Genomic DNA, 12,903 nt, shown 5'->3' with positions numbered 1-12,903 from the left:
GTGAGAGTTGGACTGTGAAGAAAGCTGAGCGCCGAAGAATTGATGCTTTTGAACTGTGGTGTTGGAGAAGACTCCTGAGAGTCCCTTGGACTGCAAGGAGATTCAACCAGTCCATTCTAAAGGAGATCAGCCCTGGGTGTTCTTTGGAATGAATGATGCTAAAATTGAAACTCTAGTACTTTGGCCACCTCATGCGAAGAGTTGACTCATTGGAAAAGACTGATGCTGGGAGGGATTGAGTGCAGGAAGAGAAGGGGATGATAGAGGATGAGATGGCTGGATGGTATCACCGACTCGATAGACATGAGTTTGAGTGAACTCCAGGAGTTGGTGATGGACAGGGAGGCCTGGTGTGCTGCGATGTATGGGGTCACAGAGAGTCAGACAAGACTGAACAACTGAACTGAACTGAACCCTATAATGAAAAGAATATCTTTTTTGGGTGTTAGTTCTAAAAAGGTCTTGTAGGTCTTCATAGAACCATTCAACTTCAGCTTCTTCAGCATTACTGGTCAGGGCATAGACTTGGATTACTGTGATATTGAATGGTTTGCCTTAGAAAGGAACAGAGATCATTCTGTCATTTTTGAGATTACATCCAAGTACTGCATTTCAGACTCTTTTGTTGACTATGATGGCTACTCCATTTCTTCTAAGGGATTCTTGCCCACAGTAGTAGATATAATGGTCATCTGAGTTAAATTCACCCATTCCAGTCCACCTTAGTTTGCTGATTCTTAGAATATCCACGTTCACTCTTGCCATCTCCTGTTTGACCACCTCCAATTTATGTTGATTCATGGACCTAACATTCCAGGTTCCTTTGCAATATTGCTCTTTACAGTATTGGACCTTGCTTCTATCACCAGTCACTTCCACAACTGGGTGTTGTTGGTTCAGTCCATTTATTCTTTCTGCAGTTATTTCTCCACTGATCTCCAGTAGCATACTGAGCACTTACCAACCAGTGGAGTTCATCTTTCAGTGTCCTATCTTTTTGCCTTTTCATACTGTTCATGGGGTTCTCAATGTAAGAATACTGAAGTGGTTTGCCATTCCCTTCTCTGGTGGGCCACATTCTGTCAGACCTCTCCACCATTACCCGGCCATTTTGGGTGGTCCGACATGGCATGGCTTAGTTTCATTGAGTTAGACGAGCTGTGGTCCATGTGATCAGATCGGCCAGTTGTCTGTGACTGTGGTTTCAGTCTGTCTGCCCTCTGATACCCTCTCTCAGTGCCTACCATCTTACTTGGGTTTCTCTTACCTTGGACGTGGGATATCTCTTCATGGCTGCTCCAGCAAAGCACAGCCGCTGCTCCTTACCTTGAACATGGGGTAGCTCCTCTTGGCTACTCCTATGCTGTGCAGCCACCAAAGCAGAGACATTACTTTGCCAACAAAGGTCCATATAGTCAAAGCCATCGTTTTTCCAGTAGTCAAGTGTGGATGTGAAAGTTGTACCATAAAGAAGGCTGAGTGCTGAAGAATTGATGCTTTTGAACCGTGGTGTTGGAGAAGATTGAAAAAAAAATTTATTTTAATTGGGGGCTAATTACTTTACAATATTGTAGTGGTTTTTGCCATACATTGACATGAATCAGCCATGGGTGTACATATGTTCCCCATCCTGAAGCCCCCTTCCACCTCCCTCCCCATCCCATCCTCAGGGTCATCCCCATGCAACGGCCCTGAGCACCCTGTCTCATGTATCGAACCTGGGCTGGTGATCTGTTTCACATATAATATTGTTTCAATGCTATTCTCTCAAATCATCTCACCCTCGCCTTCTCCCACAGGGTCCAAAAGACTGTTCTTTACTGTCTCTGTGAGACTGTCTCTGTGTCTCTTTTGCTGTCTCGCATATAGGGTCATTGTTACCATCTTCCTAAATTCCATATATATGCATTAGTATACTGTATTGGTGGAGAAGGCAATGGCAACCCACTCCAGTACTCTTGCCTGGAAAATCCCATGGATGAAGGAACCTGGTAGGCTACAGTCCATGGGGTTGCACAGAGTCAGACACGACTGAAGCCACTTAACATGGATGCATGCATGCATTGGAGAAGGAAATGGCAACCCACTCAAGTATTCTCACCTGGAGAATCCCAGGGACAGAGGAGCCTGGTGGGCTACTGTCTATGGGGTCCTCACAGAGTCGGACATGACTAAAGTAGCTTAGCAGCAGCATACTGTATTGGTGTTTTTCTTTCTGACTTCACTCTGTTTAATAGGCTCCAGTTTCATCCACCTCATTAGAACTGATTCAAATGTATTCTTTTTAATGGCTGAGTAATATTCCATTGAGTATATGTACTACAGCTTTCTTATCTGTTCATCTGCTGATGGACATCTAGGTTGCTTCCATGTCCTGGCTGTTATAAACAGTGCTGCGATGAACACTGGGGTACATGTGTCTCTTTTAGTTCTGGTTTCCTCAGTGTGTATGCCCAGCAGTAGGATTGTTGGGTCATAAGGCAGTTCTATTTCCAGTTTTTTAAGGAATCTCCACACTGTCCTCCATAGTGGCTGTACTAGTTTGCATTCCCACCAACAGGATAGGAGGGTTCCCTTTTCTCCACACCCTCTCCAGCATTTATTGTTTGTGGACTTTTGGATAGCAGCCATTCTGACTGGCGTGAAATGGTACCTCATTGTGGTTTTGATTTGCATTTCTCTGATAATGAGCGACGTTGAGCATCTTTTCATGTGTTCCTTAGCCATCTGTATGTCTTTGGAGAAATGTCTGTTTAGTTCTTCAGCCCATTTTTTGATTGGGTCATTTATTTTTCTTGAATTGAGCTGCAGAAGCTGCTTGTATATTTTAGAGATTAATTGTCAGTTGCTTCATTTGCTATTATTTTCTCCCATTCCGAAGGCTGTCTTTTCACCTTGCTTATAGTTTCCTTCGTTGTGCAAAAGGCTTTAAGTTTAATTCGGTCCCATTTGTTTATTTTTGCTTTTATTTCCATTACTCTGGGAGGTAGATCATAGAGGATCCTGCTGTGATTTATGTCAGAGGGTGTTTTGCCTATGTTTTCCTCTAGGAGTTTTATAGTTTCTGGTCTTGTGTTTAGATCTTTAATCCATTTTGATTTTTTTTTTTTTTGTATGGTGTTAGAAAGTGTTCTAGTTTCATTCTTTTACTAGTGGTTGACCAGCTTTCCCAGCACCGCTTGTTAAAGAGATTGTCTTTTTGGAGAAGACTCTTGAGAGTCCCTTGGACTGCAAGGAGATAAAACAGTCAATCCTAAAGGAAATCAATCCTGAATATTCATTGGAAAGACTGATGCTGAAGCTGAAGCTCCAGTACTTTGACCACTTGATGCAAAGAGCTGATTTAATTTCTCTCATTGGAATACCTGGGAATTTAATCAACAGCTCCACCACCTTTTTCTCAACTCTACAACAAAAATGTTTTGTCTTTACATATATACACTGTGCAGATTAAAAACTTTTGCTCATTGTTCACATTACTTTTTACCATCTTGCATGCAACTTAGTTCAGAGAAATTTCCATGGCAGAGTTTAGCTCACGCACAAAATTACCTTTGAAAATATAATATCCAGGAAAAGAAACTTGAGGAAATGTTTATTCTTCTTTTGATTAGGTGAAGTTGTGATTCTTTTAGGACATGGCTACGGTTTTTGCTTGAACAAGTAAAATAAATTAAGAAATTCTACATGACACACTGGAGTAGTGACCTTACGAAAATTTCTACTGTTTCTGAGTGTGGCTTTCTCAATTTCCTTTTTCTTTGCTCCATCCTAGAGTGAATCAAAGGAAACCCCTGTGTTTGGAAAGACTTCTTCTTTTGAGCTGTCTTTAATATCGAGAGCTTTCTAATCTTAGCAGAATAGGCAAGATTAATGTTCAGTCTCAAGAATTTCTGAATGTATTTCTTTATCCACAGAATAAATTGTGGGGAAAAAATTTAAGACATTGCTGAGGCTGCTGGTTCTCTCCACTGCTGAACCACAAGAGATTTAACACACAATGGGACAAGAAGAACCGCAAAATAAATGTGAGTATTTGTCTCATTTCAGTTTTAAAGAAGCATATTTAATTATGACTAAGATTTTAAAATATGAATTGATGATAGTTGCAGTTATGAAGATTGAAGATGGTGATGGGGAGGAAGTTGAAGAAAGTGAAAATTATTTTGGTGAAGAAGGGGGACATAGATTCAAACATTTGGGGTATTAGAAACTCCTTTATAAAATGTATACTGGGACAAGAGAGAGCACCAAGTATATAAAAAAATTAGATGAAAGAGAGTAATTTGGGAAAATTGTTTAAAGGAAAAGAAGAGAAGAGAGATACAGAAAACACCCTGACTGGGACAGCAGTGAACCTGAGGTTCTGACTTTATTTCTTTTTATACTCAAGTTCTACTCAAGTGACACATAAATGGGTTTGTACTGTAAGAACATTAAAAAACACTTTTGAGAAATATATAGAATGAATGCAGAAATATATAATTTTGAAATTAATGTTTCATTTCATCTCATCACATGGGGTCATGACGTACAATGGTACTGAAAATCACATTTTTATGTACCAATATGTTTTGAAAACTTCTTTCTGTTAATACATACATGTATACATGATTATTTTAATTGCTCTGTAGAATTTCATCATAGGAATTCACCATAATTTAGTGTTTGTGCTTTTGATGATATGCATACAAGTATTAGGTTTCAAGGTTTCTTTTTTTCTATTTCCAAACTTATTGCAGTGAATATCATTTTATAGAAATAAGTTTAATTGCTTCTATAGGCTTGAGCTCTAGAATTTAAATTGCGGCAAATGTAATGCATTTAAAAATTGATAAGTGTTCCTAACTTTATCTGTCTAAGAGGCTTTCCAGTTTATAGTTCAGTAGTGGCATTTATTTCCTCACTGAGTGTTTATTTCCTGTAGGCCTTGCCACACTACGTATTCTCAATTTAGTTTTAAAAATTTGATATATGACAAAACATGCCATAATATTTTGGTTTACATGTCTCTGACTGAGCATGCTGTTTGTTAGTTTGTTTAATGGATTTTTGAAATAATTTCAGCAAATTAAATTTTCAGCAAATTTTCTGCTCAAATTTTTGCTCAGTTTTCAAATTGGTTTTAGAAATTCTTTATACAGCCTGGATATTAGCATTGTGACAAGATTTTTCTTCCATGTATTCTTTGTGTTTTAACATTTGTTTATAAAGGAGCTTTGGTTTTTATGTACTACAATTATCAATTTTTAAAGATCTTGGGGTTTTTAGTCTGCTTAATAAAAAGCATGTTCCTAATTCCCCCAAAGAACCCTGAAGAAATACATTTTATTTGCAAATAAATATATTTAATTAATTAATTTATTTATCAATGAACTTTAAAGTTGATTTATTCAGGGGAAATCTTTAAGCTCTCTTCCAGGTCTAAAATATTTTGGATGATCTCATTCTAAGCTTTCTCTTTGGTGGCATTAGCTCTCTTAGTTTTCCTGGCTGAGAAGATAACCTATTCATCTTTCTTTTGGTTTTAGTAGAAAGAGGCCAGCATTCCCAGCTGATCCCTTGGACCATTGCTATTTTTTTCATGTCACTTCTAAGTGCCTGTTTTATTGCAAATTGTGTGGGTAAGTTATTAGCAAAGTGGAATGCTCCTTGAATCATTCACTCGAAAAACTTTCAGAAAGTTGCCCTACACCTTTTGTTAGCATGACCTTCTCCAACATACCAATCCAGAAAGGCCTCAGGGCTTGGATTTAATATTCAGAGCTACATACTTGACCTTCTGTTTTTTGATGATGCAGCCTTGAGCCAGGAAATGAACGATGGAACTTAGACCCGTTCCTATACATGGGAAGGTTGGAGACTGCAGTAAATCATTCTTCACTTTGGACCAGGATAACAAGGACCGCATCTTTCTAGAAAAGAATAACCAGAAAAAACCCCTCAAATTTCAGATGGACTGTAGTCTGGCTGTGAAAAGAAGAACAGCTGGAAGACTTCTTTCTGACATCAAGGCATTGTATAAAGTTATTATAAATAAAGTAATATAGTATAGGTGCAAGAATAAACAAATAGAGAAAGAATGTTGAGAGCTTTGTTACAGATCTGTATTTATGAACTCTATATAAAACAGGCTACCCACTCCAGTATTCTTGCCTGGAGAATCCCATGGACAGAGCAGCCTGGCTGGCTACATACAGTCCATCAGGTCATAAAGAGTTGGACAGGACTGAGCGACTAAAGAACAACAAACAAAATAAAACTGAAGGGAATTAAAAAAAAAAAAAACTGAAGGGAATAAGTCAACTATCCTCCAATGAAAATTAATTAAAAAGTGAACAGAGGGGATATTGCAGGGTTATAGGGAGAGGACAGTTTTGTTCAATTACTGTAGTAGAGAGGATTGATTATCCATATTCAAAAATGAAATTGTTCTCCTGCCTCATATCATGTTCAAAAACCAACCTAAAGTGGAGAATTGATTAAAATATGAAAGCAAATTAATGTTTTAGAAGAAAATATGGAGAATATATTCGTGACCTTGAGACAGAGAATGATTTCTTAAACATGTCACAAAATGTGCTAGCCATTAAAGAGACTATCACCAAAGTATACTACATTAAAGTAAGAATTACTGTCCAACAAAAATAACAGAAAACATAGGAAAATATGTTTTAATGCATATAATTAATAAAGGATTAGATAGAGAATATTTAAACCATTGTTCCAAATCAATAGGAAAAATACTGACAACAGAAAAATGGGCTAAGTCCTGAACAGGCACAATAGAAAAGAAAAAAATGAAATGTCTGATAAACATATGAAATATTTCTAACTTCATTAATTTTCAGAGAAATGCAAATTCAACTCACAATGAGATACCACTAAAAACCTTGTGGATGGTAATAATTAAAGTCTGGCAGTAGCAAGTATTGATGATACTGCAGAGCAACTAGACCTTCAGTGAATTTCTGCTGGTGAGAGTGTACAGTAGTACTCAGTTCTGTGGCTCAGTTGTGTCCAGCTCTTTGTGACCCCATGGCCTGCAGCACACCAGGCTTCCTTGTCCATCACCAACTTCCAGAGCTTGTTCAAACTCATGTGCATCGAGTTGGTGATGCCATCCAACCATCTCATCCTCTGTCGTCCCCTTCTCCTCCTGCCTTCAATCTTTGCCAGCATCAGGGTCTTTTCCAAGGAGTCAGTTCTTCCCATCAGGTGGCCAAAGTATTGGTGCTTCAGTTTCAGCATCAGTCTTTCCAATGAATATTCAGGACTGATTCCCTTTAGGATTGACTCTTTGATCTCCTTGCAGTCCAGGGGACTCTCGAGAGTTTTCTCCAACACCACAGTTCAAAAGCATCAATTCTTCAGTGCTCAGCTTTCTTTATAGTTCAACTCTCACATCCATGCATGAGTACTGGGAAAATCATAACTTTGATTAGACAAACCTTTGTTGGCAAAGTAATGTCTCTGCTTTTTAATATGCTGTCTAAGTTGGTCATAGCTTTTCTTCCAAGGAGCAAGTGTCTTTTAATTTCAGGGCTGCAGTCACCATCTGCAGTGATATGGGAGCCCCCCAAAATAAAGTCTCTCATTGTTTCCATTGTTTCCCTATCTATTTGCCATGAAGTGATGGGACCAGATGCCATGATCTTTGCTTTTTGAATGTTAAGTTTTAAGCCAGCTTTTTCATGCTCCTCTTTCACTTTCATCATGAGATTCTTTAGTTCCTTTCACTTTCTACCATAAGGGTCATATCTTCTACGTATCTGAGGCTATTGATATTTCTCCTGGCCATCTTGATTCCAGCTTGTGCTTCATCCAGCCTGGCATTTCTCGTGATGTACTCTGCATATAAGTTAAGTAAGCAGGGTGACAGTATACAGCCTTGAGGTACTCCTTTCCCTATTTGAACCAGCCTGTTGTTCCATGTCCGATTCTAACTGTTGCTTATTTACCTGCATACAGATTATACTGCATACAGCAGTATAATCGTTTTGAAAAAGGTTGCCCCAACCATAGTTGGCTATAGGTATAACCTATTACCAGCAGTTGCACACATGTGCATGGGCCTTACAGAAACGCATGCTTGCGTGCTCTAAGGGTACATGGTCAAAAATGCTCAGAGGTGCAGAGCTCGTACTAGCCAAACACTGGAAACAAGGCAATTATCTACCAGAAGAAGAAAAGATAAATACATTTTAGTTCATTAAGATAATGGATCACTCTTCAGTAATGAGAACTGATGAGTTATGTTTGCACGAAACAACATAGATAAATTTCAGAAAACCCTGAGCCGAAGACAGAACCCAAAGTATGATTTCACTTATATAAAGTTCAGAAGCAGGCAAACCTGATCTATATGGTTTTGTGATAGATTATGAAGTGGTAGAATTATGAAGCAAAGCACAAAGTGATTGCTTTAAAAGCCATGGCATGATTACCTTTAAGAGAAAGTGAGGGATTCGTGTTTGGGCTGTGAAGGTCACCTGAGGCTTTGGTAATGTTGCGTTTTTGAGCTGGGTTGTTGGAATGTTCACTTTATAATAATTTGATAAACTGTACATTTATGTTTTTCACTTTGTTAGACTTGGTTATATTTCAAAGTGAAAATACAGAAAAGATAAGTGTGTAAGACTTGTAGGACTTTGCAGAAGAATACCAGTGGTCACCAAAATCTCTACTCTAAGCACAAATATTGATAGAAAAACATGTTTAAAAGCACATGGACATTAAGGTTTGCAAAACTACACCCATAAAGCATAAAATGGACACTAAGGGCTTCCCAGGTGACCCTAGTGGTAAAGAACACACCTGCCAATGCAGGAGACATAAGAAATGCGGGTTCAGGAAGATCCTGGGTCAGGAAGATCCCCTGGAGGAGGGCATGGCAATCCACTCCAGTATTCTTGCCTGGAGAATACCATAGACAGAGGAGCCTGGTGGGCTTCAGTCCACAGGGTCCCAAAGAGTCAGACAACTGAAATGTCTTAACACACATGCATAATAATGCAAATATTGATTTTCAACAATTCTTTTCAACCAATTCACCTGAGCTGAAACAAAGGAACTGCATAGGAAGAACAGAGAAGGTGGGGACCTTAACTATTATGGTAAAAGAAAATTTACTTAGTGCAGTATGCCCCCAAAGTAAGTGGTTATATAGGAAAAGGAAACTAAGATTTTTTTTCCCTCCTTCACAGTGACTCACCACAACTTTCTATCCTGTAAGAAAGGAACGGGGTTCTTCAGGCTCCCAAAGCAGCACCCAAAGGTGACATGCGTCAGAGAGAAACCGGAACTGAAAGGTACAGAGAGTAGAAGAAATTCCTTCCTTATTTCCATTCAAATTCATAGCCTGATTTAAAGCATATCATTTCTACATTATTATATAAAGAGAGAGATGAAAAGAACACAATATGAGAATCTGGCACAAGAGCAGACATCAGTAAATTGAGATAGAATTATTTTCATGATTGTGAGCAGTTGAATAACTAATCAGAGAATACGAACAAAACATTTATGAGCCATTTTTGGCATCCAAAGCATAACATTTTCTTTTAATTCAGATATATAAGGACTGCTCCCTCCTAGAATATGTAAACTTTGCCAAAGTGTCTTTATCTCTTTTATTCTGTGAAGGCTCATTACATGAGCATCTTAGCAGGTTCATTACTTCCTTCAGGTAAAACGTCCTGCCAAAAGCTTTGTTATAGGAACTCTTTCAACACGGTTGTAAATAACTGCAGGGATGTTGAAAAGTGATCATGTCTTCTAAGAGAAAACCTGGTAATTTTCTCATGGTCATTATGTGATTCAGATACTTTTGTTTAGGAGCTATTTAAAAATGTAATTTTCAGGATCTTTTTTTTAATAGGGGGAACAGAATGACTGTGGTAATCTTGGTATTATTCTCTTAAATGTTAATTGGATATTAGGTAGTAAAATAACTGTATGATTTGTTATGTATGGCATGCTCCCTTGGACCTAATTTTCCTTTCGATTTTCACATGAGGGGGCACCTGGAATTGCTGTCCTGTGGGCTGGAGAGCCTTCCGGTCCAACTGCTATTTTCCTTTTAATGACAACAAGACGTGGGCTCAGAGTGAAAGCCACTGCTCTGGGATGGGAGGTCACCTGGCCACCATCAGCACAGGGGCTGAGCAGGTATGCTGAGAGGCTCATGTCAGTTTCTCTGCTGGTTTGAATCTCTTCGCAGAGAGAGGAATTTCTCAGCTCTGCTCTACCTCTGTGCCTTTGCTTCCTCTCCCCCATCCGCCTGGAAAGACTTTCTTCCTCTTGCATTTTTCTTCACATGGCCAACATCTTCTGGTCTTCCCAGATCTGACTCATGTGATATTTTCTCAAGAAAACTACCCTGACCACCTTCCCCACTCCATCCTTTTTGTTCTAACCTGGAGATGCTTTCATGGAATTTTGTGCATTTTATGACCAGGGCACTTAGTTCAGTGTTCACTACTCCAGCTTTTCCAATGACTCCTCCTTTCCAGAGGGCTACAGCCACGCTTTATCCATGTTTGTATCTCCAATGTCTGTGCAGTGTTAGGCCCACTTAAGTGATGATTAAGTTAATCAATGAATGGTTAATTAGGACTGAAATATCTTTTCAGGATAAAGAATAGGACGGATAATTCAGATGTATGTTTGTTATTCTAAAAAAAGAAATCTCAAGGTAAAGTCATTTCTGAGCTGAAATTTATTTCCTCATGCAATATATTTCCATATATTATATACCCAGACTCAGATTCTACTCCATTCTTGGTTAACATGGTTTCCTGGAGGACTTTGTTTCCATGGCTTTGCAGCTATAGGTTCAGGATCTCTTTGAAATAAGTGTAATTTAATGAAATATGCAATCAATTAATGAAGGTAATTTAAAAAATAAAATTTCCTAAAAATCCAATCCCATTAAGAAATATGCTAAGTAATTTGCAAGCTGATCTCATTTAATCTTCACAGTGACCCTCTGAAGTAGTGGAGTTGTCCCTTTTGGAGTTGAGAAAACTGGGGTTTGGTGACATTAAAGCACTTATTAACATCACACCATAAATGTCAGAGGCAGGATCTGAACACATATAACCAATGCTTTTGTGTTTAACTAGTAGTTTATTTGACCTCTTTCCTCTTTTCCTAAAATAACAGTTATCAACTGATAAATGCAAATATACTTATAGAAATTCACATTTTTACGCAGAACTTTATCACTCAATTTTTGGATAGACGATTTTCATATTTCCTGGGACTTAGGAATGAGAACCTTGACGGCCAGTGGCATTGGGTGGACAAGAAACCATTTAACCCACAGATGGTGTGAGTATACCAACTAGGGTAAAATAGCTTTATAGGCAAAGGTAGGAAGAAGACAGCAAGCCAAATTCATTTTGGGGTGGGTTATATCACTGTAAGGCTTCCCTGGTTACCCAGTGGTAAAGAATCCACCTATCAATTCAGGAGATGCAGGTTCAATCCCTAGGTTGTGAAGATCCCCTGGAAAAGGAAACGGCAACCCACTCCAGTATTCCTGCCTGGGAAGTCCCATGGACAGAGAAGATGCGGGCTACAGTCCATTGGGTAGCAAAAGAGTCAGACATGACTTAGCAACTAAACAGCAACAATACCAGAATAAGAATGCCTGCTCAGAACAGAGCACGGTCTGTTCAGGAACCTCTATGCTAGTCGATTGCTCTGATTTTGTTGGACAGTGCAACTGTAAATGTTTCACTAAGGGCATTTTCTCTGCCTTGTCCTCTGACCTCTACTATACACACACAACATGTACACACATGTGTATATATATTTTTTCATTTCAGATTCTGGCACAAGCGTGAATCCAACAATGATCAGAAAGAAAAATGTGTTGTTCTTGTTAACGACAAAGACAAATGGGCCTGGAGTGATTTTCCTTGTGACTATAAGACAAGTTGGATTTGCAAGATAACTGGAACTGCATTCAACTAAAAACCTACGAAGGGGGCCCTGTGATGAGGACAGAAAATAAGAAACAATGCGACTAAACAGAACATACATGTATTGTGGGAACAGAGAAAACGTTTTCCGTCATAGAACATTTTCAGTCATGATGGCCTTATTTATTTATTTTTTCGTTTCATTCATTCAAGATAATGTATTTTTTGTGTTGTGTTTTGGTGGAAAGAATCATATTTTTCTGTGAGAATCAATTTCATTAACTTTGTTTTCTTGATAGTATTTCAGGCAGGGCAGTTACTTTTCAACTGGTGTGTATTGATTACATATTTAATAGCTTGAATGGTGAAATCTTTTAAGTCACCATTTCATCTGCTCTGATGATTCTTAGCACTTAAAGTTCAAAGGTGGGATATTTCAATTGGTAGTGGTGCATCTTTTTTTAACCCAAATATCGCAAACTCTAAAGGTTTTAAGCAGCATTTTTATTGTCTGGTGCTTTGTTTTCAGGTTTTTTAATAGTATCAGTCATTATATTGAAATTCCATGAGCAAAATATTTTCTGAAGAACAGTATAGAATAGTTAGAATTATGGTATTGCCCAGGAAGAAAGAGATTCCCTGGTAGCTCAGGTGGTAAAGAATCTGCTTGCAGTGCAGGAGACCCTGGTTGGATTGCTGGGTTCGGAAGATCTGCTGGAGAAGGGATAGGGTACCTACTCCTGTATTCTTGGGCTTCCCTGGTGGCTCAGATGGTAAAGAATCTGCCTGCAATGCAGTAGACCTGGGTTCTATCCCTGGGTTGGGAAGATCTCCTGGAGAAGGGAATGGCTACCCACTCTTGCCTGGATTCTTGCCTGGAGAATCCTAAGGACAGAGGAGCCTGGGGTTATAAAGAGTCACACATGACTGAGTGAATTTCACTTTCCAGCAAGAAAAAAAATATCCATTTACC

At 38.7% G+C, this 12,903-nt stretch overlaps 1 protein-coding gene across 1 annotated transcript; it reads left to right on the top strand.

The window, feature by feature from the left end:
- Positions 3,807–12,631, top strand: CLEC4D (C-type lectin domain family 4 member D). Its single transcript, XM_018049114.1, has 6 exons — positions 3,807–4,028; positions 5,532–5,624; positions 9,207–9,311; positions 10,019–10,170; positions 11,219–11,334; positions 11,835–12,631. The coding sequence occupies exons 1-6, from the start codon at positions 4,001–4,003 to the stop codon at positions 11,980–11,982; spliced, it is 642 nt and encodes a 213-aa protein (XP_017904603.1). The 5' UTR covers positions 3,807–4,000; the 3' UTR covers positions 11,983–12,631.

This window comes from Capra hircus, chromosome 5 (assembly GCF_001704415.2).
Source record: "Capra hircus breed San Clemente chromosome 5, ASM170441v1, whole genome shotgun sequence".
NCBI classification, from domain to species: domain Eukaryota; kingdom Metazoa; phylum Chordata; class Mammalia; order Artiodactyla; family Bovidae; genus Capra; species Capra hircus.
The sequence above is the reverse complement of the archived record's forward strand: the minus strand, read 5'-3'. Positions and strand labels throughout refer to the sequence as shown.